At 38.5% G+C, this 27,686-nt stretch overlaps 1 protein-coding gene and 1 long non-coding RNA gene across 3 annotated transcripts in view; both read left to right on the top strand.

The window, feature by feature from the left end:
• FAM171B (family with sequence similarity 171 member B) overlaps window positions 1-7,788 on the top strand; it is a 35,880-nt gene extending 28,092 nt beyond the window's left edge. The window contains exons 8-9 of one of the 2 annotated variants that reach the window (XR_008204826.1): window positions 319-3,474; window positions 3,722-7,788. Coding sequence is in view for 1 of the 2 variants with exons in the window: in XM_052675767.1 (XP_052531727.1) it covers window positions 319-1,654 (1,336 nt within the window). In the remaining variant the exon portion in view is untranslated. Of the gene's footprint in view, window positions 1-318 lie in introns of both variants that reach the window. The other variant, XM_052675767.1, reaches the window with a different exon arrangement.
• A 7,246-nt stretch (window positions 7,789-15,034) lies between these two features.
• Window positions 15,035-27,686, top strand: part of LOC128077226 (uncharacterized) — a 112,669-nt gene continuing 100,017 nt past the window's right edge. Inside the window, exon 1 of the long non-coding RNA XR_008204890.1 lies at window positions 15,035-15,114. This is a non-coding gene — a long non-coding RNA (uncharacterized LOC128077226). The remainder of the gene's footprint in view (window positions 15,115-27,686) is intronic.

The raw sequence follows: 27,686 nt of genomic DNA, 5'->3' as shown, positions 1-27,686 counted from the left end.
AAGCAAAAAGAGGGGCTGTAATGAGCTCAGCATTAATGTAATTTAAGATTGAGAAACTTGGACTTGGCAGGTTTCTTAACACTACTGAAAAGATATTAAGATATAAAACAAACAGAATGTTTTCAAGTCTTAATACGCCCAACTCCAACATGTAGCCAAACATTTCTTTAATTTTGGTGCTTACAGAAATTCATTTTAAGTTTTTTGACAACATATTATACTAGTAACTTAAACAGCTTCTGATATTCAGATATGGAATTGAACAGTTGTTGTATTTCCTAGCATACTCTGCAGTCACTCTTCATTTCTTTTGCTTAGGGACAAATGCGGTCAGACACAAAAGAAGGAAAAAAATACAACAAAGCTGGATGTCATAAAAAAAGACCAGACCACATCAACAACTCACATAAATCACATCAATGCTGTCAAGGGGTCTTTAAAGTTAGAGGATAAGTCACAGCTGTATACGCCGAAGATGTCTTCATACAGCCCTCAAAGAAGGATGTCCACGGACACAGAAGATGGAAAATCGCGAGACAATTTTAAAATCTACTCGGAAGATGCTTCTTATCAGTCATCCTATCAGACTGGTCAGTCAATAAATTCACCTCATTCCTTGGAGCCTGGTGCTGGACTCAGACACTTGCAGCCACCAAAACTTACTAACAGTGCTGCTTCCCAGGCTCCTAGGGACATTCAAGAGCAAAACAGGTATCTTACACTGCAAGAGGAAATATATGGGCTTTCCCATATCCCAGAACATCTAATGCATATTTACAACCAACCTATTGCTATTCTTCAAACTTCTGATCTTTTCCATTCCCCAGAACAACTGCACGCTGCTAAATCAGCAACTCTGCCAAGGAAAGGACAGTTAGTGTATAGCCCCATGATGGAGCCTGTGAATCGAGATGGTTACATACAAACACTACCTAAAATGCCAGTGCACTCTCATCCACAGCCTTCTGTCTGCAGAGATGAGAAAAGCACCTTGGATGGTGAACAAGGCTTGCCTTCTCAAACGTCAAACTGGGGTCGGTACACTAACAGCTTACTGGAATCTGTCTCTGTCCCCGGAACGTTGAATGAAGCAGTTGTAATGACTCCGTTTTCCTCTGAGCTTCAAGGCATTTCAGAACAAACGCTACTGGAGCTCTCTAAGGGAAAGCCATCTCCGCATCCTCGAGCATGGTTTGTGTCCCTGGACGGGAAGCCGATAGCTCAAGTGAGGCATTCTTTTATAGATCTGAAAAAGGGCAGAAAAACAGAGAGTAACGATACCAGTCTGGACTCCGGTGTGGACATGAATGAGCATCATCCTGGTAGGAAACTGGAGCGAGAGAAAACCTTCATTAAAAATATGCCGCATTCAAAGATCCTTTACTTGGAAGATCTGGATCTGAGTAGCAGTGAAAGTGGGACCACTGTGTGTACTCCAGAGGACCAGGCTGTGAGGCACATTCTGGATGGAGGGAATGGGCCAGCCATAGAACAGCATGATGAAGAGGGTCTAAGAAGAAAAACTGTGTCAGGAAGTCAGGAAACCGGTATCCCTTCCCCTAAAAAAAGGGATAGGCCATCTCTCACAAAAAGAGATAGCAAGACTAATATCTGGAAGAAAAGAGAGGAGAGGCCACTTATTCCTATAAATTAAAACACAATGTGCTTTGTGTTGTTGCTCTCCCTGCTGGTTGGTGACTTCTTGGCTGCTTGTGTAATTCTGCAGTGTAGGGTTTACAAGGGAAATATTGTTTTCTAGTATCAAGAAAAATTAACATTTTTTAATGTACAGATTGAGTTACTTTAACTTCAACTGGGCAATTGATATTCAATGGGAATTAATTGATAACAGGGAAACACATGAAAAATATACAATTCCTAAAATTTTGCTGGCAGTGTAGAGAGGGTCCACATTTTAATTAGCCTGTCATTTTTTTTGACACAACTCTTAGAATGCACAGTGAGAAATGTAGGCACATCTTTTTTTTTTTTTAAATTTTTTGCTGAAGCAGTACTATAGTGGCTCAAGCCATTCCTCAGTCTTGTTCCTAATAAATGTGATTATCTGTACAGTATTTTATATGTGAATTTTTCTAGGGATTTGTCACTACCACTTTGTATAATGCTTCATCATTTAGTCCCTTGGCACCAGAAGAAGAGCTCTGTTGGATTTCTCAGAAAAGTTCTAAAGCATTTCTGTCCTCTCTGTGTCCATCGGTGTGCAACAGGTAACTGTTTTGTACAACAGTGGCAGCAGGGGGATCTCTACATGCTGTGTGGTTGCTGGAGTTCATGATCTCTGCTGTCATAAGGTGTTGCCTATCTTTTTTAGTCTGCTTTGTTCTGAACTGAGGATGTTGACGACTGGCATCAGCATCCACCTCCTACAGGAAAGGACTGGTTCTGGTCACTTTTAGAGCTGCTGTTACTGCTGATCTCAGTGGCTTCTTTAAGCTTTGTTGCTAGTTAAAATCTTCTCTTCTGCATACTGTTGAAAGAGTTGTGCTCCAAAACATCGTCTTGGATTCCTTCGGATTTATAAGTTAGACTTTGGACTGCGATGAAAAGTGTGCAGGTTTAGACAAGTTATGTTATAGTATGTAATAGTGCCCTTTGGTGGGAAAGCTGTTGCTTTTTATTTTATGATTTGGAGATGTATGTGCCTACATTTTGCTAATCCAAGCTACTTATGTCCTAGATTGTGCATCACAGTGGAGTTAAGCAGGCTTTAAAAATTGGATTTTTTTATAAGCATGAGAGCAGATTGCAAAATTTGGTCTGTAATGAGGTATAAATGCTACTTATGACTCAACTTAGAGTTAAGCTTACCAAAAGTCATGGATGCATGAAGTGTAACTAAGATATGTATAGGGGAAGGGAAAGGCCATCAAAATGTTCTTTATTTTTAATGTTCATCTTGTTGAAGTGATAGTTTCAACTTTGGCTAACAGAAAAATACACATACCCTTTGAACGTGCTTTGTATATAGAATGTCTTTCTGTGGCTTTTAAGATGCTTCCCTGATTAAATAAGTTCCAGCATCTTGGCCTTGGCAGTTTGACTACAAATCATCCTAAAAAACGTTATAAGTGTTTCCTGTAGTTTGTAGTAGTTTAGGTTCAACAGTGAGGTCCAAGCATGAAATGCATGCAGGTAAACTGTAGGGTGCACTTAGTTGACTGCCTGGCACTGCCATCCTCCTGCCTTTTTGCCACCGTTGTTGAAGCACGCCTTGATTTTCTTCCATGGCAGTGCTTCAGGAATTCTGTCTTCTGAGAAATCGGGGGGGAGGTTGGAAGTAAAGTATGATGGTGGTGTTTATTAACATCTATCTGACGTGTGCACTCAGAGTTGGGAAATAGCCTATGTGGCTGGGCTTGTGGGGGTGAATACTCAGGAAATTGTTCTGTGAACTGTGTCTCTTCTTTTGGAATTGTCAGTAGTCTGGTTGCTGTTTCTAGAAGAATATATAAGGTAATTGGGCTTGTACTAGCAGTCCATTAGTCCAAGTTTTTCTGATGTCTCTGATTCTCTTTGGCCAAAAGACGCTGATTTAATTATGCAGTTCATCTGTTTTAGGGATTAAGATGGCTTGCCATATTAGCATCCCTTTGGTACTTTTTCTTGTTAACTAATTTAACTTCTCTATATGAAATACAGTACCTATTTTCCTGTATTCAATCCACTGGTTTATTTATATGACTAATTTTATAGCCAAAAGTGATGAAAATTTCTTTTTTTCCTTTGTTTGCTTTATTACTTATCCATTATGTATTTTGAAGTGGATTTTCATAAGAACGCACAATTTATTGAAAGTTACTTTTACTTTAGAGGTTCAGTATTGCCCTGCTTAGAATTGCATCAGTTGTGATGAGTCCCTTTTCGAAAAGAGGCTTTCATATCTTCTGTTGAAAATAACAGTAAATACCTGATAGTGGATTTGTGTTGTCTAAATTGAGTATTGTTTTCCTACAGTAATTTAAATATGCAGCAGATTCTTTCTCTTGTTTAAAGAATATTTTAAATTGTAGGTACCAAGACTACGTCATTCCTTAAACTCACTTCTATCATGGGAAGGCAAAGGCTGTAGCAAATGGCTTTGTTCATGTCAGCTCAAGTGAATGAAATTTTGCGCTCCAGTGATCCTGTTCTGCATCAGAGTAGGTATCTGGTCACCAAAGAAAAAGGATGAGAAATTTTGAAAAGATCAGTTCAGGATTTCAAAAGAGCAGTTTCCAAAGATGCACTGAGTTTGAGCTGATTCTTGTCTGCTCTGTTGTGGATCACAAGCAAGGAGTGGAGTTATTTTCTGAACCTTCAGTCTAAATGGGCTTTTGGACGTCTGGATTAAGCCACAGTTTTGCTCTTGTAGGCCTCTTGAAAGGCTGTCCGTAAGTGCATCAGCTCCTAGGCAGCCAGGCAAGTTGGAGGGGAATATTATTAAGAATTTCTTGCTGCTGAGCTTCTCGGTAGTAGGAAGCAAAATGAATTTCTTTCTGAAAGTGTGCTTTATGTTCTCATGATTGGTAGAGATGACTTATCTGTGGATAAAGTACATGTCCTTAGTAGCCTTGCAATAGCTCTAGCTGTGGTGGGACATCTCTATCAACTTCTTTTGTGAATGAAGGGCCTCGGTTCTCTTTTGCCTAATGAGAATGTGAGCGTTTGTTTGTGCAGAGTATTTAAATTCTTATCTAGAGTGCACAAGCAGCAGTAAAGGTAACTCCATTTCCAAGACTGTCTTAAATTGTTGCTTCCGTCCATGCTTTGCTTGCTTTGTAAATCCCATATGCCAACTCTACTGTATGTGACTTGCTGGCATTTATCACGCTGTCATGTGCTGCTGGTAACACTGCAGAACACTTTTCTTTAGGTGTGTGTGGGAAGATAGTTGTATGAAAACAGATGATGCCCCTAAGCGCACAGTGAGAGGGAATTCTTCCCTGGCCCTAACTTGAGCATTAAAACTTGGATTTTTAAATTTGTATGCTATTCTAAAATAATTAAAACACTTGATATCTGTATGCAGTATTTACAGGCTATATCCTGTAAGTATAGTCATCATTTTCCATTCGTGTGTTGGAACTTGGTGCACTAGAAACCTATATTACCTCTTAGTGACTGGAATTCTTTATTTTACTCGTCTGTTCAAGAAAAGGAGTTTTGCTACGTTGAGTTCTAATATTTTAATTGCAGATACTGTATGCTATGTGTATGTAGACAAAATGTTACCGACATGTTGAGTTTCTTGCAGCTGGGTATATCTTTTCTATGTGTTAGCAGGTTTTGATGAGGTGGTTGATGGAGTGAGCTGAGGCCTTGCTTCTGCAGATGAATCCGTGTGGCTCAGATCAGTGCTTTCATGCACTGTAATCATTTTCAGGATCTAAAGGGGGACTACAAGAAGGGGATGGATTCTTAATGGGTCTGTTGTGGCAGGAAAGGGGGAGGTTATTTCAAAATAAAAGAGGGAGGACTGGACATAAGGAAGAAGTACTTTTACAGTAGGATTGGTGAGGGGCTGGAGGTTGTCCAGAGATGCAGTGGATGCCCTGTTGTTGGAGAAACTCGAGGTCAGGCTGGATGGGGCTCTGAGTACCGTGATGGAGCTGTAGATGTTCCTGTTCAGTACGGGGGAGTTGGACCAGATGACCTTCAGGAGTCCCTTCCAACTCAAACAATTTCATGATATTGTAGATGATCAGATTAAATAATACATAGCTGTATATACATTAGTATTGTGTATGGTAACCAGAATACAAATGAGCTAATAAACAGTAATTTTCTGGTGGTTATAATAAGTCAGGTACTGCAGGAATTTAAAAAAGGAGAAATGCTTAAGAATTAGATTAGATTAGATTATCATGAAAGATCTTGTTAATACTGTCAGAATTAGGAGAAGTCTGCTATCTCATAAATCTGAAAGCACAAGTGATTTGATAATTAGGGACATTATTTACCATTGCAGAGCTAGAGTTGATGCAAGAGAGATATTCCAGTATGTAGGACTGCACATTTTTAGTTGTCCGCTCTGTTTCTGTGCAGTAATTTGTACCAAAGAGGGTGAGATGATTAGGCAGCACTTCAAATTCTTCTCGTTAGTTAAAATATGAAGCAGATTAACAATGTTATTGCTATAATGGTGTACAAATGAAAATACAATACACTACTACCATTGTCTACTACTGCATGTGAAACGTGGCATACTAGGAATATCTGAAGAGCTAAATTAGCCTGCTGAAGTGCCTTTCTCTGTCATCAGACTTATTTTATCAGTGGGACACTTGACTATCTGAGAAGCACAGGTATGTGGTTTTTTTTCTGTTAGCCAAAAACCCCAGTTCAAACCTTCGGTTGTGTAGCTTTTATAATGTTTTCAAAGGCAAATCTAGTGTTTTTATGTTGGAATACTGACTTCTGCATGTTGATGATGACTGTTGTACACCCTGTCTTTTTTGTATTTTATGTTTGAAAAGAAATTAAAGAAGTATATCTTTAGCAATCAGAACAGTAGTATCTTTTAAAAACCACATACGGAATCCAATTCAACTTAGTAAGCCAGAATGAAGCATCTTGGAATTCACTGGGCTTATGAATCTGAATCTGTGTTTTTTTAACTTCAGAAATGAAATTATTAGGTTTTTAACATACAAACTATGGTGATGATAAAAAGCCACTGTCAGTTGCTAACCCTCATTGGCAGTAGGACGTATTTTGAGTGAGGTGTATTGAGTTTTATTTGTGTTTTAAAACCAGTTTATATCTCATTGTGAGGCCTACCTGGGATTGTTTACATAACCCAAGCTTCTTCATTGATTTGTTTTTTGTTTTTTAAATTTGGTGCAGTTGTACTCGGGCAAAACACGGTGATGGACCTATAGAGTTACAAATGAGTATTCTTTTATAGAATTCTTACTAACTTGTGCCACAGTTCTAACAGAGGGCAGGTACGTTTCTCTTAAAGAACTCATACTAAAAGTGGGTTAAGAGATTTTAATCTCAACTTCATTTTCTTTTAACAGCAGTATTCAGTGTGTTCTGCTTATTAAAAGACAAAAATTACCTAAGGTTGTTTTCAAGACTAGCAGAAGAAATATGTGTTGTAAGTCTTTACTATTAACATTCAGCCTGAAAATTATCTTACAGAATAAGACTGAAAATTGACTGAAACCTTTTTCTGTCAATTTACAATTGCTGAATATTTCTATATTTGCATCTGTCCAAAAAGTGTACTGGTACATTTTTCCTCAGTTTAATTTTTGAGTTCCTTTGAAGCACTTGGTGCACTTCAGTCCATGCTAGAAGAATACTATTTTTACAGCATCTTGCTACTGTGTGTGAAGACACTGTTTAGTGCACAGTTTGTGAACGGAGGCCATAGACCATTGTTGGAGTACCAAATTGTAGGTGAGCTGATGGTTGTGGTCATCACCTTGTGTGTTGGAGCTTTACACACAGCAGGCACTTCATTACCTTCACAGGCATTTTCAGGAATGTTCAAGAACAGATGGGATCTTCATTTACAACATTCCTGATGTTCAGCATTCAGATTTTAAGTATTTTTACATTTTCATTTTTTATCAGAGGTGTCTTCTAATCTCTATTTATTACAGTATCAGTGAATATGTTGCTGAAAATGTAACTAAGACTTGTAAGATGTTAGAGCTTATGCAATATAATAAAATAGTTAAAAGTCATCAGTGCCATAACTTCAGTTTTTATGGTCTTTGAAATCTCACGTTGTCCAGGGACAGACTGGTCTCACTTTTATCTTTGTTAAATAATGCTCTGTTTTTTCTGTATTCTGTAATACATGGAAGAAATATCCTGTATTTCTTCCATGGCCATAATTCCAGCGTTCAACCAATGTTATCCACCTTAAAAGTTTACCAATTCTAATTCAGCCATATTCTGTTCCATTTCTAGTAAAGAAAGCCTTTGATCTTCACAGTGCATCTGATTCCTCTCCGTTTGCTGGCGCAGCTAAAAGTATTACCTGTGTAAATTGATTTTGTTGAATTGGAAGGAAGTACCTGGAGAACAAAAATACTATTTCAGGTTTTGTTCATGCTCATAATCTTTTTTTTTTCTCCATTTTTTTATTTAGGTACTTTCTGTGACTTCGAGAGCAAATAAGATTTCTGCATGTCTGAATGTGCAGATATGCCGAAGCATCGGTTCTACCTACAGATAATCTCAAAATATCCAGGTAGAACAGAATGATTGTATGATATAGTAGAGCTTAAACCAAATTTCAGGGCTTGAAGTAATGATTTTAATTGCATATAGTGCAAGCCTTTTTCTCTTTTTCAGCTTTATAAAAGCCATTTGTCAATTATTTTGTGTTTGTTCAGAAACACTACAAGACTACAGGCTAGCATGCTGCAAAGGTTGTCCTGCCATAGCAGGCATTCTCATGTGCTCTGCAATCTAATGCTCTGAGAAGCTACTATCTTCTAGGAAATAGCTGGTTTTCTTCTTATTCACTCAGAAAACAGTATTTTCAAACTTCCTGACAAGTTGTTTCACTTCATTTAAACCTATTGTGAATTCGCTCGTTGCTTTGAAATGGATGGAGTTTCCTTAGTCTCTACAGGAAAGCAAAGCAATCTCATGAATTTTATTTCCAGTTCAATAGAGGAAAACTCTACGTCAGTCAAATTTCATTTTAATGTAAAGATCAAATATTTGGGTCGTCAGATCTGTGAATGCAAATAATTATACAAAAAATGAGCTGAAGTTCAACTTGATCTGTGTTGTCTTAAAAAAAAAAAAAAAAAAACAAAACCACAAAACTCAAGCTCTCTGGATTAATCATTAAATATCAATTAAAGTCTGTGAGTGGGTGACACTGGTAAGTTTGTTGTGAAGAAATTGCAACAAATTTTGGTTTCTCTTAAAGCTATAAAGATACGTACTGTATACTGCGTCAAGATTTCATTCCTCTATTCAGTATAAATTATCAGTGAACTATAGCAGATCTTAAAGAAAGTACCTGAGACTATAAATAGGTTCTTTTACATCTCCCTTGTATTATTGTACATTGAAAATAGCAGTTGATAAGAAAGACTTTTTTCAGCGGTGATGTTAAAATCCATCTGGCTATTTATTACACTCTGAATAAGAACTTTGTTGTAATTGGTCTTTCAAGAATATCAAAGCTGTACTCATTTTCCATTTCTTGGAGCAATTTACTTGACTGAAGGCTAAAAACTTAAACAGCAGCAATTTCACAAGTATGCAGCTATTTTCTGAAACATCGGCACCAGCCAGGTCAGTTGCTGTATTTATTTGAGATGATCTAATGTAAACACTTATAGCAGCAATCAATTAATTTTTGCGGCTTATACAGTTAATGGCATTGATTATTCATTTATTAATTTGTTGTCTGATCTCCCAGAAATCCTGTATATGGAATATAAAAGCGAAAATACAGCTGTGTTACTTAAAACAAGAAAATTATGAGCTGGTATGCAGAGGAAATCCTTCCAGGAATAAATCTATTTTTGCAGGTTTAAAGTTGAGGTGATGAGGGAGTGCTTGTCTTAGGGGTTTCTGTTGATGACTGGTCTTTCCCACTTGTTTACTCTCTTTTTGTGAAGAATGGCTTGCTACACGGGTGGATGTGAAAATTCAGCACTCTGGGATGTCTTTGAATTGAGGAATTATCACAGATACCTGTTGTTAAAGCAGATGTGTTCCTTGCACTGCCATTGTCAAAGCGACGTAGGCTTCTCAGAGCTTTGTTTATGTCATCTTTTCTAATGGTATGGGACTTGCCAGAAAATGCTGCCTCAGAAGAGCTTAGAGAATTATCGTCATCATGCTTTGAATGCTCACTCAGAGTTGTGCTGTTACAATCAGAATCACCTCCTAGATGGTGGTCAATATAACTGCTTAAAATTAAATCCTTTACAGACACAGACACTCTTTTGTTGTAAAGTGTTTTGATGCTACTTAGAGAACTTTCTGATCACTGTTCAGATGATACTTGCTTGACTAAATATTGATTTCCAGAGACACATGTTTCTAGTTCCACTTCTTTTGCAAGGTTTCTAATGTGTGTATGAGAACCATTTGGGAAACGTTCATGTTTGACTGGCATATCCTTTCAAGTCAGAGCATGGTATACAGCACATTGATCAGTAGGACAATGGCTTTTTGGTGCACTAGCCAACTGTCAATACATTCCCTATGAAACTTAAAAGACAAAGGTCAGTTGTGAGCATATTTCTCAGCTAAGTATGGGCTAATCAATTGTTGGACCATTCAGCAGTAATTCAATTTTGTCCACTGTTCTGGGTGTCAAGAGGAACTTGACTGAGCACGATGGGGGCTGTGCTGCTGATGAATAGAGTGAATACATCCCAAGTTATGGACACTGTTAAGCTGTAAAAATTTGCTGCTGCAAATGAGGTATCTAGATGAGGTGTCTTAAGGCTCTCCAACCGTCTGTAAGAGTAACTTGAGAGTAAGATCACACATGATCATTAAAATGAGGAATCAGTGCTGACTCTGCTAGCTTTTCTTTGAGCTTAATTGCTCTTATGACTGTGTTACGTATCAATGCTTGGTGTAAAGGGTGGTGATTATGGACAGTGATGAAGATCCTGAAAGTGATCAAAACTTGGATTTTCTATTACTGATGTTGTTCATCAGTGGAAAAAGTACTGCTGGATAGGTAAGCTAGGTTGAGTTAGATCTGAAAAGTGTCTATGTTCTAGGGGCGTGCTTAAGAGTGCAAAGGTGATCTTAACAGGTTGCCCAGGTAAATAGGTATTTCCAGTTGAAAAGTCTGAGGTGGTGCAAGTTAACAGATTTTGTGAAGATTTGGTTCTTTGATGTTTGAAACGCTTTTTTTCCCTCTCTTGTGATTACACAGTAGGAATCTTAGTGTTGACCAAGGTGAAAGCTCTTCAAACAGAATCTACACAGAGTACCTAGGGCAAATAAATTAATTTGCTACCTAAAATGTTGGATACAGAATTTGCAGTGTTGTGTGGGGTACAACTAGTCCTAAAACAAAACAAAAATGAGTGCATTAGGAAAAGTAGGAACTAAAGCTGGATGCTTGAGAATGAGAAGTTTGCCTTTGACTGAAATTTTGTAATTGACAGTTGAGTCAGTCTGCTAAACCAGAGCTGTTGTGCAAATCATTTCTGTGCTACTGATCTTGTGGGAATTGAATGTTGTTTCTGCATCAGACACAAAATAAGAATTTTGTTGATTTCATGGCCTCTCTACCATTTGGGTCATTTATTAGAACTAATAGATCTTTTTAGGGGCCTTTCAACATTATTGGGGTTCTCTGATAAATTTTCATTGGTAATCCCCTAAATAAATCTTCCCCAACAGCACATATTTGGTAAATAAGTAGTATGTATGAATATATATAAGCTAGTAACAACTTATGTATAGCCAGTACTGAGAATATGTCACGCACATTGCAGCAGTATTCTGTGTAATTTAAAAGGACGACTCGTTACATGCCTCAGGGAGTGCCTGAAGAAGGTATTGAGGAAGATTGGGCACCTTCCTTCCGTACTCTTTGTTTAACAAGGACTCTGAACAGAATCACCGTATCAGTGTGAACAAGAATGTATTCTTGTATTTATGTAAAACATAAATGTTGAGACATCTTGGAGACAACAGGACCGACACCAGATAACAAACAAATTAACAAGTAATTAACAAATGTAAAACCTTCTGTAAGATTGTGAATGTGGAGTATCCAGCCAGTCGGAAAACAGGGGAGGGGGGAGAAGGCAAGGGGAGAGAAAACAGGGTCTAAAGGCTGTTATGATGTCCATAGGCGCTCCTGCTTGCGGGACACCCGCCATTGCAATCGTGAATAAATTCTGCTTTTATCAGAGATACCATCCTGACAAAAATTACTTGGAGATTTCCAACATCTTACGAACCCTTAAACTTCCGAGAACATCAACTAGTATGCTGTTTTAGCCTGAACAGTTGCATAATGTAAGTTATTGAATTTTTGCAGTAGTTTGTGTGATTTTTCTGAACAAGGTTGACTTGTTGCTTTATTAGAAATATTACAACATGTTCTTATTAAAATGTTTATCCTTTTGTGTATAGTATTTACTATTTCTTCGGATGCTGTTTAAGAGAGTGTTGTGAGAACATTTTTTGTTTGTTATAGTAGATGGTGCAGAAGAAGATGAGCTCTTACTTCCCTTGAAGATGTAATACTTCTTTGGAACAGTTTGCTAGGTTAAAGCTTTCGTATGTTCCTCTTTGATCTGATGGTTCTGAAAGCAGTTCATACCATTTCCATTTCTTATTTCTCTTCTGTGCAAAATAATTGAGATAAATGGAACTCTGTAAGATAAAGTGCCCTTGTGATTTTTTAAAAAACAAAACAAAACAAAAAAGTAGCTGAGAACAGTTGATCGAATTTGTTTCCTAAATGTTTTTGGTGTGGCAAATACAATTAGCCTTCTTAAGTGAAATCTCTTACTTGGACCCTTGCAAAGCCTGGAACAGAAAGCATTTACTTCAGTTTGAATATGAAGATATTCTCACTTTTTTTTCCTAAGACAACTCCCAGGAATGGCAAACCTCAAGAACTGGTATTTCTAGAGATTCTGACACAAAGTGACAGAAAAATTAACCTCTTAAACGTATATTTGTTTATGGTTGTTATGGTAATCTGAACTGATTGATGTTTTTCACTGCTCTGATGCTGCAGAGTGAATATAAAGCTGGTCTAAGGGAACCGGCTTTCTGTAGACCTGTATGTACATGTGTTTTCAGCTCCTTGATTTAATGGGTTATTTGTTTCAGTTGTAGGCCTGGACTCTTAACAGTCTTCTTGTAGGATTTATTTGGATAAAAACTTGTTGACAGACTTCCGTCAGTCTGCATTTGTCTCAGGCGTGCCTCTCAGAGAAGGTAAGCAGTTAGTTGCAAAAACAAGTTAGAAAGGCAGGTTAAGTTAACTAATGTATTCACAACTGCCCATATAAGGGTGTTGTGATGCAAGGCATACCTGCAGAGGATAATTGAGCTTGTATCTCAAGGTGTTACTTCTTTCTTATCTCACTATTTTTTCTGTAGTTACTTAGCAGGGAGCAAAATGAGTACCGTTCAGTGTGTAACACCTGTATGATTCGTTTAAAGAGAAGAGAGGTAATATTGCATAGCTCAGGGTAGGAGATAAAAAGAAAACCTTTCTGATACTTGTCTAAAAAGAAAAACGTGAAAAATAACAAAATCCAGCACACTCCGTACAATGAAGAGGAAAAAGAAATCATGTCTACAGAACAAGGAGTTAGGGTAATAAGCAGTTAATGTTGCACGGTGCAGTAGTGAAAAAGACTTTCATTTAGAAAAGGAAGATTCCAAATACGTATTACAGAATTGTATGGATGTGTATTGTCTACTCTGTAGTTCAGATCAGTCTTAATCTTTATTTAAAAATACCTACTTGTAGCACTTCACCACAATTGGAAATACTCTGCAGTTATTGCAGGGGATTCTGAGGTGCTTATCTAGTTTTGCTTTCTCTGTTGTGGTCAAAAGCTGGTGAGAGTTCAGAAGGAGAGTTCAAATTCTTTCAGAAGGAGCCTCCCTGTCGAGTGGGCACTTTGCTACAGTCGTTTTCATCTTGGTGGTCGGTCCAATTTTTCACACATTTTATGTGAATGTTGTTAGAGAAAAGATGACGAATTTCTGAAATACTTCCACAAGCATGTTAGAAAAATCACAAAGCAATACTGAGCTGTCTCTGCTTTTGTTTTCCTCCTCCTCCTCCTCTCAGAGTTTAGCTTGTAGAATTGCCAAATTTTTAAGAGTGAGGAAGAAACTACAACAGCTGTATTCTTGTGTACTGAAGCTAGCAATATTCGCAGGTCTTGTAAATCTGCAACTAGAAAAGTAGCAAGGCAAAGAACAAGTAATTATTATTGTAATTGTGTAATGAACCTGCAGGAAGTGATGGGATGCGTTTTCTTGAAGAACTGCTGACAAATGGGACAAACGTGCTTTTCATCAGTTCTTTCCCTTGATGTACCACATTTGTGAGAAGGGAGTTTGCTCTGTTTGTGTTCTTGGTGCCATTGCTGCAGTACACCCTCTGCTTCTCTTTCCTCAAGACCCAACTTGGAAGCATCTAGCAAAAATCAATGCAAACATCTAAACTTATTTGCATGTATCTCATTTACAGGAACTCTGTATCTCCAAATGCAGAAGGGACCATGTATGTCAAATAAATATGCTATGTTTCAGCCTGCAGATGATGTAAATTCCTTTTTAAGTACCACAGAAGCTTTTTACACTACGCAGGTTTTAATCTGCAATGCTGTCTGAGGCAAAGAAGAATCTGAGATGTTTTTAAGCCACGAAGCTATCAGTGACAACTTACATTTGAGATACAAAAGAATAAATTAAACGGTGTTAGCATAACTCATGATGCCTGTAATTAAATGTTTTTTTTGCTTCTCATTTAGGAGGCTGATCTTGCAGCCGATTGCTGACATGGCAGTAAAAATTTCAGTGAGATAATGAAGAACTCTCCTTAAAGTGATGGGAAAGCGATGCAGGATAGAAAATAGCTCTGTTAGCAACCACCTTTGGCCTGTTAATCTGGAGCTCCATCTAGGTGTAGTGCTGATGCCACAACAACCTGGTCGCGCTGCAGTCCCGCCGCCATGGGGTCATTGGGACGGTGTCTGTGGATGCTGTTGGTGAGCTGAAATCCAACTTGTTGTCTCCTGAAGCTACTTGCACCTGTACAGACCTTCAGAAAGTTCTGAAACGTTGCTGCGATAGAAACACAGGCTAGTTTCTGACTTACTAAAATGAGTTCAAACCGAAGGGGCCGGTCCCCCTCCTGCCGTCTCTCCCTGCCCGTTTCTCCGCACTATCCGGCCGCTTTGCCCCGCGGCAGCAGGCGGCCGCTGAGGGCTGCAGCGCCACCTGCCGGCAACGCGTCGCCTCTGCAGCGGCCGATCGGCAGCAGGCGGGCGGCGCGCGCAGCTCCGACCGGCGCTAAGGCGGCACGCGGGCGCGCGTCTAACCGTCGTGACGGCCGCTCCGGTTCCTCAGGCAGCGTGTGCTTCTTTCGGCTACGGAGGGATCTGCAGAAAACAGAAGGTCGTCTCCTCATCCTTGTTACTCGCTGCTTCTTTTCTCGAAATGCACCTGTTCCGTTACGTGCTTTCTTTTTTCTTCGGTTTGCTTTTATTTATTTATTTATTTATTTTTCGGCCCTGTGGCCGAGGGGTTTTACCGAGGGGCGTGCAGTTGTGGTTTCAGTGGCGGTTCCTGCTGGCCCTTTTGCCGGTATGGGATGTGTTGGTCCCTGTGTGTGTGTAGGTATGGCTGCAAATTGCAGGAGTTTGTGAGCTTGTTTAACGAGCAGGCTTCAGAAAAGAGACTTACAGTAAATGGTGTGCATCAGCAGCCACGTGGTGCGTAGTTTAAACACACGTTTTTCACAAGCCTTGTAGCTAGCAAATGAGGGATAGTGTTATAATTGCTTATTACGTATCCAATACAACAGACCCTTCCCCTCTGCAGGTATGAGCCAACCCGTTGCATGATGTTTTGTGTGTCATTTTGCTCTTATGAGGTGATGCTTGACTTTTCAACAGTTCCAGAGCCGGTCTGATACTGATTTGCCTTTTGTTTTGTACAAGTGCTTTTGGTCCTCCTCCTCCACTTACAAAATGCAAAATGACACCGTTTCCTCCGTCTTCAATGCAGACCACCTTGTACAGATCCTTGCTAGCATGCCTAGCATCTCAAACAGCGTACCCATAGTGTGACAGTTCTCACACCATGTGGCTGGATCCAGCTGTATGAATAGTCTTTACAAATAACTGTTATGTAATAGGGCACTTTTTCTTATGTTCTTTGAGGAACTGAGTGCCTTTTATTTCATTTTATTGTGTTTTAACAGAGAGAGCTTCTTCTTTTCTGTGAGTACATAAAAGCTCCTGGAAGTTGATTTTGAGAGAATGTATGTGGCATCATTTATCTTCATCTCTAAACTGTTACCATGAAGAGTCCAGACAGCAGTGGGTTATTTCCCCTTTAACATGAAGCTGTTTTGAACACTGCTAGAGCTCAATTCAGATTTTAGTTTGCAAGAGGATAACACAGTTTCAGCTCTCACCTCTTAAGAAGGTCAAATCTGCATTTCTTAAGCATAGGAAGCATCTCATTTTCAGAGTTGAAATTACATGAAGTCATACAGGAAAGGGAACTCCGAGCCTCTCTTTCTGAAAGCCTGTTTCAAGTCAAGATTTATGTGGCCAGACAATAGGAAGGTGATTTAGGTTACTTTTTATTTTGCATGTTTGTAACTGTGCAACTTCCAGCTCGTTTTTTTTTTTTGTTTTTTTTTTTTAATAAACCTTTTGTTCACATTCACTGAACAGACTGTAAGTAAGTGGAAAACGTTTAATCTTACACATGTCTTTTTTCAGATGAGTATCTTAATTGCAAATTCCATGATTGATTCCTTTTCTTCTTCAGGGAGATTTTGTCATTATTCCCATGTACTGGCAGCATTTGGGCATTAGGAATGGAGAATGCCTCCACCGTTCCTCTTCCATTCCACTGGAAGTTACTGTGAAATGCTGCCCTTCTAATTTCTGGAGAAGCCAGGACTTCTATGCCTATCCTGGAGTTAGGTATTCCTTTTCATGAATCTGATCCAAAAGTTATGTCTCCTATTTCATTCTGTTGATCCATGATATTAGAGGTGGATGGTGGTATGGCAGTAGATGTTGAACCTTCCCATCAATATTCTGTTACTCATTGGTGCTGTGTGACAGATGGCAGCAGACGGGTGGGCTGAAATGGAAGTGTGCATGAAACACGAGTTGTCTCATTGAATTCCTCCATGTGGAAAAAACTGACATTCATGGGTGCTTGCTGAATGCTTACAGGGACCAAACAGTGGATGTGAACACAATAAGGAGGTGAGTGATGCATTTCAGCAGTGATATGAAAGACAAGCCATGTTCTAGATGTCCATGTAAGCTGTTACATGACAAAATGAAGAGCGTCTCCATCAGCTCGTCACTGTTTTGTGACTTGTGAGCAGTTTTATCTTTCCCTCGAAACAGAAAAGGGAAACAGAACAGTAAGAGTCTTCTGGGATAGGTATTCTTTAATGAGAACTAGGTGCCTGGAAATATTGACAGTCTGTGGAACTAGAGCTTCAGCTCTTCAACTCCCAATGCACGATGTGATGTTATGATGTGGAACACCAGTAACAAAGATCATAAAACCATTACACAACCTTTCTCTTGAAACATGGTAACACCAGGCCCCATACCAGCATGAAGACCATGGAGTGCACTGCCAATCTTGGCTGGGCTGTCCTACCACACCCAGCTTGTAGACTGCATGTGGTGCCTTCTGACTTCCACCTGTGCAGGCCAAGGAAAGATGGATGTCGTGGCAACTTTTTCCTAGCAACAGTGCTGTCACAGCAGCTGTGAAACAGTGGATCACCTTTGCTGGTACAGGTTGTTCATTGTGGGCAAAAATGCAAAGTTAGTGGTGGTGACTGTGTCAAAAAATAGAATTTTGTATCTGAGCATTTGCTCTATCAACTGATGCTATTGTGCTTTTTGGATCAGTTTCCATGGAAATAAGTAGGAGGCATTACTTTTGGAGTGAGCTACGTGTTTAACTTCATCCTGTTTGATATATACATATCTACATTGTGCTTAAGCCCACGAAGTTCACAAGGTAAATATTTTTTTTTCTCTAGAATTCAATCTGACAGATGCTCCCTGCCTTGCTTGAGAATCGATTATATCTGCTTCCAAGGTGTGTTTTACAATCACTTTATCCCAGGAGTCTTTAAATACTGTGAGCATCATGAAATTTTATTCCAAAGAAGCTCTTTAAAAAAAGAAAAAAGAAGAAAACTTGTCTGAGAGATAGGATCAAAGATTCTGGGAATCAAAGGGAATTATTGAATCTGTGAAAATCTCCAGCAAATCCTGAAAACAGAAAATATTTCCTGTCAAAGATACTGATTTAGAGGTAAAAAAATAATAATTATATTTTAAGGCTTAAAAAGCCAGGTGATCTTGTGGCTCAGTGGTAGACTTGTAGAGATTCTAATTATCCTGGCTCTTCTAAAAACTTCCTGAGTGCTATTGCTCAGCGCCTCAGTTTTCTGATGGTAGTATTTCCTTTCTTCTCTTCCCTGCCTCACCTATTTAGACTGACTCTGTCCCTAAGGAGGGGGACTTGAGTTTTATCACTGTATATTAAATTCTCTCATTAACATTGGCAGTGACGTATTTGTTCAGTTCTGTCATTATGTTCTGATAGTGACTCAGGGTTTGCTTTCCTATATCTGTTTATAATTTTGTGCTCATCCTAATGCAGCACGGGACGCTGCCGATCACCTTTGCTGCAAGGCCCCTTTTTCCCATGTTCTGCCTGTTGTTCACCAGGATGCTCAGAGTCTTTCCCACAGTCAGCATCTGCTGGTGGTTCATGGGATTATTCTTCCTCAGCTGCAGGAGGCTGCATTTCCCTTTGTTGAACTCGACATTCCTGTCTGCCTTTCTGGAGCCAGCAGACGTACAACCAGCTGATCCATCAACCACCCCTCCTGGGTTTTTATCATCTGTAATACTGCTGAGGTTATGTTTTGTCCTGCCTCTTGGGTTATTAATGATGACCTTCATCAATCTCAGCCCCTGTGTCAGGCCCTGGGATTTTCAGTAATAGTTTGATGAATTAGGTGTGGTGTTTGGAATATTTTCTTCTAGTCTGATTTTCTACAAATATATTCCTGTCTTTTAGTTTATGTGTGATGTGAACTGTAATATTTCCAAATCTGAGATCATTATTGCTATTCTGTGGTTAATAGTTTTGCTCCTGAACATGCTCTTGGCATCCTTAGGTTGAAACTTTTTCATTTTTTATGACTTTAATTTTGAATAGTCGATGATCTGTTGTGCTTGTAGATGCTCTTTGCCTCTTGGAGGGAACCAAATTTGAACCTGTAATTCACCAAAAGTGATTAAAATTCTTACATTGAAACAATATTTAATGAAAACTATTAACTTATGCTGAGTTTCTTTGGCATTATACAAATGCATCAGCGAGTTTGAAGGTAGATGAGTTCCAAAGGGTACAGTTCATCCTGTTAGTCACCATGAGGATTTTCATAGTTTACTTGTAAACAGTTCTCAGGAGTCTCAGTTCTTTTATGTGATAAACTGTGTGAAAGCCACAAAGCAGTAAATCCCTGCTCTGCTGAATTTCTATGTTTTATTAAATTATTTCTGTGTATTACGCAGGCAGGTGAGTGTTGAGGAAACCAGTACAGTAATTCACGCATCTGCTGTAAGACTGTCTTCTGTCTCTTCTGGGGCTGTCACCATGGTAGGAACTTGTCTGGAAATTCAAGTGGTTAATTAACACTTCATTGATTCAATTACAGGAACAGGACAATCTGCTCTGTTTCAGAAAATGGTGTTTCAGAAAGACCTGATGATTTGGAGACATTCTTCCCTGACTCATAATTCCATTTGTATTGATTATGCTATAGCAACATACTCATCACAGGGCAATGTGTCTCTTTTTTTGTATTATTGGTACTAGAATATCTTAAAGAAAAAAAAGTGTGGTCTCCCATCAAATGTGCTTCTTTTGCTAGAACCTAAACTGTGAGACTGCAGTGTCGTTGTGTCCACTTTGCCTTGGTGTAGAATATTGATATAGGGATAACTTAGCACCTCTAACGTTGCAAATTAAAGAAATAGCTTTACTATGTCACCTCCTAGCTGCACTGAAGGATATTGTGGTAGGGATAAGGACCTCTAGTCACAGTACAAACTTTTTCAGGTGGCTTGGCTGTATTGTGCAATAGGTTGTGCATTGGTGAGAGCATTTTCCAGAAAGATGCATGGTTCTGTAAATGGTAACCCACTGTGAAAATGTGGAGTCCTTTCTAACAGATCAAAAGTAATAAATCTTTCCCAACAGATGCCTTTTAATATTCTGCAGAACTGAAGATTTATCCGTTTTTTATTTTACATTTATGAATGCGTTTAATGTAAAATAGCATCAAGTAATAATTCAATCTAAGGAATTTCATTCTGAGCTATAATCTTTTTAAAGAAATTTTTTTGGATTGTGATACTGCGCAATTTGGAGCGACTTCCATTGTGAGACTGTATTCTCACCGTTTGTCACAAGAGGGGGCTCAAGATCTTTTCAGTTTGTAAATGCTGATATCCCACTCAGAGAGTGATACTGTGTACGTGTGTGTGTGTTGACAAAAGAAATCCTCATTATGGGGATTTTTATTTGATTGTTTCTAAATAATTATCAATCATAATGATAATAATAATAAAAACGATGTTTTTAAATGATTTTACTGCTTTTCAATAATGGTCTTCACAATTGTTGAAATACATCAAAACGCTGGGCAATTACTAAGAAAATAATTTTCATATTGTTTCTTGTTTTGTGCTTTGCTGGCGGATATGTAATTATAAAAACTATGATGTAAAACTTAGTATAAGTAGGTTGGTAACATATTCTTGGATGTGGTCAAGTTATCAAGCAGTGAAATTCACAGAACATGAGACATTCCGTATCTCTAGAGAACCAGCTAGAAGTGATCGAAGGCATCAGCTAGCCAGGCTAAAGTACACAAAACAGTGCTTTTTAAAGCTGAGGCATTAACCCTGCTTATGCCAGTATTTTTAGGTTGTCAGCGTCCTGTATAATGCTGTCCTCTAATTCTGTGGTGAAGAGACAAATGTCATTGCCCTTTTTAGAATGCTCATTGGGAAAAAGCCTGGGAAACGGTAATAGTACAGCAATAGGGGCATTTTTTTTCTGGATATTCTCTACAGAACCTGACAGATTAGGAGGTTCTGTACATTCGTGGCTCGTTTATTTCTGAGTGCGTAGATCCAGGATGAGGAGTGCATTTTTGGCAATGCTTGTGAAAAAAGCCATGGACGGTGTTAATGAAATGGCTAAGGCTCTACTTCTTATGGCAGAAGAGGATGATGTGACTGAGAAGGTGATGTCTTCCATGTTTGGTGATAGAATAGACTTGGAAAGGCTTCTCCAGATTTAGAGGGGGTCTCAAATGTTAGGTGATTGCAAAGACTTGGTTTCAGTTAGAGGTAAATTATTATAATGCAAGAAAGATAATAGAAATATCTGCTATCCATCTTGTGGGGAAACCTCAACCTCTTTGCTCCTTCTTGTTCTGGAATAACTCGAGTTATTTCTCTTTATCTGTCTGTAGGCATCCATGAGACTTGGATCTTCTCCTTGATATATCATAAATGGATGTCAAATCTTCTACATCTGGCAGCACTTCGAGACTTTTAGAATTTCAACACACAACTGAGTGGCCTTGCAGTGCTGTGGCAATGGCTTTTCTGTTTTTTGTGCCTTCGTGTTTTCAGTCTTCTAAGAACATTTTTTACGTGAGCTTTCTTAGAGCTAAAATCACAGAATACATAAAATGCAGTATTTTTGGGGAAGAAGTGGTTTTCTAGGCAGCAGCATGTGTACTTTAAGAAATACAGCTTTAATTAACGCAACCACAGGAAATAATTTGGACATTGCTGGTGTGTGTAAAAATGTCAGAAGGCTGTATGCAGTCCTTATGGAGAACAGTGTATTATGGCGGCCCAGTTCCTCCCTTTCACTCAGTTTTGTTTAGTTTACTTCAGTATTCTGTTGAAAATCCTGACCAAAAGAAATGGAAAAAAAGAGAGACAGAGGGAGAGAAAATCAGTGAAAGAAAAAACCTCTTGGGCACTGCGATGCTGAAAAAATAGCCTACACTTCAATAGATTTTGTGTTATAGTTACTGCATATTTAAACAGAGACTGTACCCTCACTTTCTTTTTTTTTAGTTGTCGTTACTGAGTACAGCAGAGTTCACACATCAAATGTGGAGTATCATACAAATTTGACACAAAGTAAGCTACAGTTCATTTTGTATTTACTCCTGGGAACTTGAAACGAAGGTCAGCACGAGCTTCATTGTGCCTCTCATTTGGGTTTTCCCACACTTTTCTTTTTCCCACACTTGCATGAATCAATCTAGTACTTATGATCATCGTGGTGCTTTATGTTTAAGATATGACGTTTTTGAACCTGAATATCATGCAGACTCATAACTGAGGTTCGATGAGATGTTGTTAATTAGGTCCTGTTTCTCTAAGTGAACTGAGGGTTCCTTCTCTCTTTCCTCCTCTTGTTTGGAAATACTTTTTCTTACATTTGTAATTGATTCACCACTGAGAAATGTCTCAGTCTTTTTTCTTTTCCCAACAGTGGTTTTTTCTTAAGAAAGCAGCCTGAACATGCAGTTCCTTCAGAACATCTTTCTTGTGACCAAGGCTCTCAAAATATGAGAGCAAGCACAGCCTTTCCCCTGTGAACTGTAAACTACAACCTCATTTACCTCCTTAGCTTGTTTGCTCTGATCTTGGTCCCTAGCTGAAAGATGTGAAGAACAACAACCAAACCTTATTTTGAGAGTGATTACAAATAGGACATAGTCAAAAGGAAACATTTCTGGTTTTAAACTTCTGTCTGCAGCATCAAACATGAGATTTTCTATCTTCTGCTTTGCAAAGTAGGGAATTCCTAGTTCTTTGTTTTATGTGTGTGTTTAAAACTGTCTTTCAGATTTATATTTATTTTTATAAAAACAGCTGCTAATTAAAAAACAAAAAACAAAAAACCTTCTTGCAGTCTTCCCACTGTAAACTCTTTGCACTGTTCTTCAGCTGTTCCAATGACATACCTTTTCCTGCTGACAAATTAATTCACAAGCTCAAAGGAAAAGGTGTCATACCACACTAGGCAGCCTGAGCAGAGAAGAATTTTCTTTGGAACATCCTTTTACTGCCAGTTTTACATACAGTCTTATATGTATCAACTACTAAGAAATGAACAAGTGTGAAAGTTAACTAGGAATTTACTTTGCATATGCTTTAAGGTAAATGTGTATTTGAGCCAGAAGTTGGCCTAAATGCCATCTGAAAGTCTCTAAGAATGACTTAGTCGTTCTCTGTTGGAGACTGTTACCCTGTGATGTGAGTAGTTTGTTTATCCTAGACAGGTAGGTCTGGTAAGAGACCAGATGGGGCCATCAGCTGTTGCTTTTCTGCTGTAGCTGTTGTTTTTAAGTTGTCTTTTGGTGGTTTTGTATGCAGACAGAACTTCTCTTGCATCATGGAGTCTTGTTAATTTCAGGTGAGATTTGTTTGGGATGTAATTGGACCAATGAACAAAATGGCCTGTCAGTGTCACAATTAAATATCTAGGTTTGGAATACGGATACCCATTAAATTTGTATTGACATGAAAGCAGTGTTATCACGTGGCTAAATCAACCCCAACTGGAGATTTAGAAGATATTATGAATAATACAGATTAAAGGTATAAAAGTAAAACAGGAAATTTCTACTGCCATTACTTTAGTTTTAAATGTGTAACAGTAAAGAGAAGAACAGGTATGGTTCTCTTAAGGTCAGAGACTTTTGTTTCTTTTTAGAGAAGGTTACTGCTGTAGAGGTTGCACTTTCTCTATGTTTTAGCTATTGTGGCATTTGAAGAGTTTCATCTCAATTTCTCAGGTGAAACAGTTCAATTTTTGGTGATTTTTTTCTGAGTTCAGAGGTAACTCTCCATCTCCTTTTTAAGAGGGTTCTCATGAGAGGTAGATCCTGCAGGACTTTAACTGCCGTCAAGGAGTAGCTGGTCAGCTTTGTACCACAACTTCAATGTTCTCTTTACTGAACTGTCACCAATAACACATTTTTTTAGTTGTATTCTTATTCTCCAGAACTCATTTCATATTTGTAAACACTTTCTGAATGTATTTGTGGCTTCTGCTTGGAAGATAAAGCAAGCAAATGGAAAGTAAAAGATTTCTACAGGTTGTCTTTGCCACAAAAGGCCCAGGAGAATCTACATTAGTACTTGAGACTTGTTTTGCTTTTAGCCTCCCAAATAATACATTTCAGAACCATTCTTGAGCTGCATTCCTTACACCAGATACTGAAGGATAGTAGTTGTTTTACTGCGTCATCAGTTCATTCTAGCTGGTCATTCCCAGCTCTGTCTTGTGTGTATAATAAAATACCTTGACTTTTTACTCCTTGCTACAGAAACACGCCCATTTGTTTTCTCTCTCAGCTAATCTTTCTGTTAGGTCTTCAAAAGATCTTTGATAACTTTGCCTCAGTAATAATTTTTGTATTCTTTATTTCTTCCTATGTGTTCTTGTTTTGAGGATTTCCCCTCATCTTGAGTAGACATTTAGTTCCAAAATATCTTCAAAATGTATTATAAAAAATCATTAAGATTTAAGATCCTGCCTATCTCAGTGCAGATACGATTCAACTTTGCCAGAGGATGACAGGTACTTAGAAACAAAGGTACTCACTGATGTGATTTATTTGATGAACTTTTTGTTACCAACCAAATCTGGCGTGGTGCACAGATTTCTGGAAGCGATAGCATCCAGTGAAGTACAGTTCAGTGAATGCACAATGCTTTAAGTTCTTTCCTAGGGAACATTAATAGTAGCTGCTGCATAAACCAATAAGCTGGGTTCAGGACTCTGACTTTACTGAGGATATGTCTGAGCTGTAGGTCTACTGCTTCAAACCTTCTTCAAGTAACAAGGTGTAATTTTGTTGTGTGCTGAAATACTCTCTAAAAAGAAATAAAGTTGTGCATGCAGGATATCCCCTTTCAAAGAGATGTTTGTAAGAAAGTTAGAAAAATGAACAACTGCTGATAGTTATTGTAAATCAGAAGTTTTATAGAGTCAAAGAATGGCTTGGGATGGATGGTGCCTTAAAGTTCCACCCCTCCTGCTGTGTGCGGGGTTGCTACCTGCCAGATCAGCTTGCCCAGTGCACCATCCAACCTGGCCTTGAACACCTTCAGGGATGGAGCATCCACAGTTTCTCTGTTCCCATGGGAAATTGTATGTATCAGCCCCATCCGATGCCATGTTACAGAACATATATCCAACTCTTTGCTAAGTTAGCTGAATACTTTCTATTGAGTATCACATCTGTGCTTTTTATCTGACAAAAATACAGATGATTGAGTTAGAGATGTCTTAATGTTGGTGTGAGTTTAAAGTTCAGGCATTAGATACACTGGCATAAGCCATATCTTCCTCACTACCATAGAATTTGAGTGAGAAAAGGACTAAACCTGCTGCTTTTGTAGTTTGTTCCTGTTCACTGCGACGGCACACCCTCAAAATGTGGGAAGTGAATGTCTTCCTCATGAAAGCAGGCTTGAGTGCTGTGATTACCTTAATTTTATCTGTTGAACAGTTTGATTTACTTTCTTTGCAAATGTTTGCTACATGGATGCTGTTGACCATAGTGAAAATGGAGTTAAAATCTCGGAGAGGAGCCTCTGATGCTCCCAAGATTCAGTCTTGTTAGCTGCTGTACTTTGCCATAAATCAAGTAGCCGTACAAAGAAAAATCACTACACAGTTCAGAAGGAAGTGGGATATGATAAACTCCTGTTTACAGCCAGAATGACTTCCTTTCGAGCCTCCTTCTTATGGGAACAGAAATATTATCCTAAGCTATTTGACAAATTAATATCTATTCAATGTATTTTATATCTATTAGTTCCTTTTGTGATGAAGCATAGGCACTTCAACTGGAGACTGTGGTGCTTGTTATGCTAGGCACAGTTCAAAACAAGTTGAAAAAACTGAGCTGACTTTGAAGACTAAGTTTTAATTACCACACAGAGAAAGGAAAGAGCTTTTCCTTCCTGTCTAAAGCTCCATTTGTAGGATACTTCATGCTAGTTTGTAAATCTGGCTAAAAGACACAACTGAAAGAGGTGCTTTTTTGTAAAGAGCCACAAAATATGATATGGCTATTAAGTCTGTAAATGGATTTTCAGAACAAGTAAAGCTGCTGTAGGCTTGTATGTAGTTGTTTTGCTACATGAAAATGTGGCACTCATCGCAGCTTTTATATCAAATAAACTGAAAATGAACCATAATCTTCAGTTTGTATTCTGTCATTCAATATAAGCCAAACTGATATACATATATTGGGGGTCGTTAATGAGACACAGCTTAACTGCTGCCAGTGGCATTTCATAGTATTGATGGAGCATCTAGGGTCTCTATTCTTGTGCCACATGCGACACGTATACTGTGAAGAGTTTGTAATCTATGTGTAAGAGAAAGGGTAACTGGCACATGAACAGGTAAGGAAGGAATTAAGTGGCCAAGATGGCAAATTAAAGAATGCTGTAGAAGTACAGAGGAGAAGACTTCTCGAGCCCTGGGTTGCCAGTTAGCCCATTAGTTCCTGCAGCAGAATACAGAAGTTTTTTAAGCCTTTGCATGTTGTTGAAACAAATTTCTTCTTTTAAAGTCTAGCCACTTACAGGTTTTCTCATCGCCGGCCATAGATAGGCTAAGTGACTTTGTTTGGTTTCTTTCCAGTTTAACGTTCTCTGTTTAAATGCAGCTTTGGGAAATAACAATGAATGAGCAGAGTTAATAGGTTTGCTGCTTAGTCTTCAAATTACAGAGTCAGACCTCTGCATAAAGACATGAAGAGTGGTGAGAAGTGTCTATGTACTTTCTGCAGAGGTTTTATTGTTTTTCAGCCCACCAAAACTGCTCTGTAAATTGTGTGATTCTGACTAATGTAAGCACATCAAATTTTCCTTCAGATTACTACTGCCCAGTGTTAGATGTGCTCATAAATACATGTCTTCATTTGTAGCCCGGATTTTAGAAATCCCCACAGACCAATTGAGGAAGTGTAAAGAGACCAACCCGAAATGTCCTGGGAGAATTTCCAAAAAAAGCAAAGAAGCAAGAAATGGAAATCAAAATAAGGTCTTTAAATGTCTCTGCCCTAAGTTCTTACAGCAAAACTTCCCTTTCAACTTTCTCACAAAAACATACTGTTGTCATTTTAGTAGTTGCAGCTACTGCAGATTGAAAAGCATTTCAGACCATAGTTACAGACTCAGTGCAGCCCTTCTTCCAATTCTTTTTTTTTTTTTTTTTTTTTGCTTTTGTGATTAAGTGCCTATGTTCAATTTCCCTAGTAAACCTGGGGCTTAAAGACGAGGAAGAGATGTAAGCATTTAGTGGGAACAGTCAGGCTATTTGCATTTTGCTGTTCTCTTAAGTGGCTTACTAAGGGCTAGGCTGTATGTTCTATAATTTCTCTAATGTATCTCCATTATAGTGCTGCTGCTGCTGAACGCGTATATGGAATTACAGATTACTGCAGTATGACTGTTTAGAAGATTGACCTTTAGCTACTTCACTCGTTAACAACAAACTCCTTGAACATTTGAAGTCTTTTAACACGTATCAGCATTAAGGACACAATGCTACATTTTGGCCTGCTGGTGATAATGCCGTTTGTTTTGGACTGATGGTGAAATCCTTGATGGTTCTTGGTCTTTGAGATAAGGGTGATGGCTTTTGAGATGTCTTTGAGAAAAATTAGAACCAAGGTGGACTTGACTTCTGTCTTCTCTGATTTTCCTTGACTGTGTTTGTTGTTTTTATGCTATTGCTCCCTCCCTCTCAAAAAGGATACCTCTTTGCTTTTTATCTTCTTTTTGGCTTTACTGCTCACCCTTCTTTTGTAGCAGAGTGGTTGTTCTATTTATAGT

The sequence above is a fragment of the Tympanuchus pallidicinctus genome, unplaced genomic scaffold (assembly GCF_026119805.1).
Source record: "Tympanuchus pallidicinctus isolate F22 unplaced genomic scaffold, pur_lepc_1.0 scaffold15, whole genome shotgun sequence".
Taxonomy (NCBI): Eukaryota; Metazoa; Chordata; class Aves; order Galliformes; family Phasianidae; genus Tympanuchus; species Tympanuchus pallidicinctus.
Note: the sequence above shows the minus strand (reverse complement) of the source record. Positions and strands in the feature narration are given on the sequence as shown.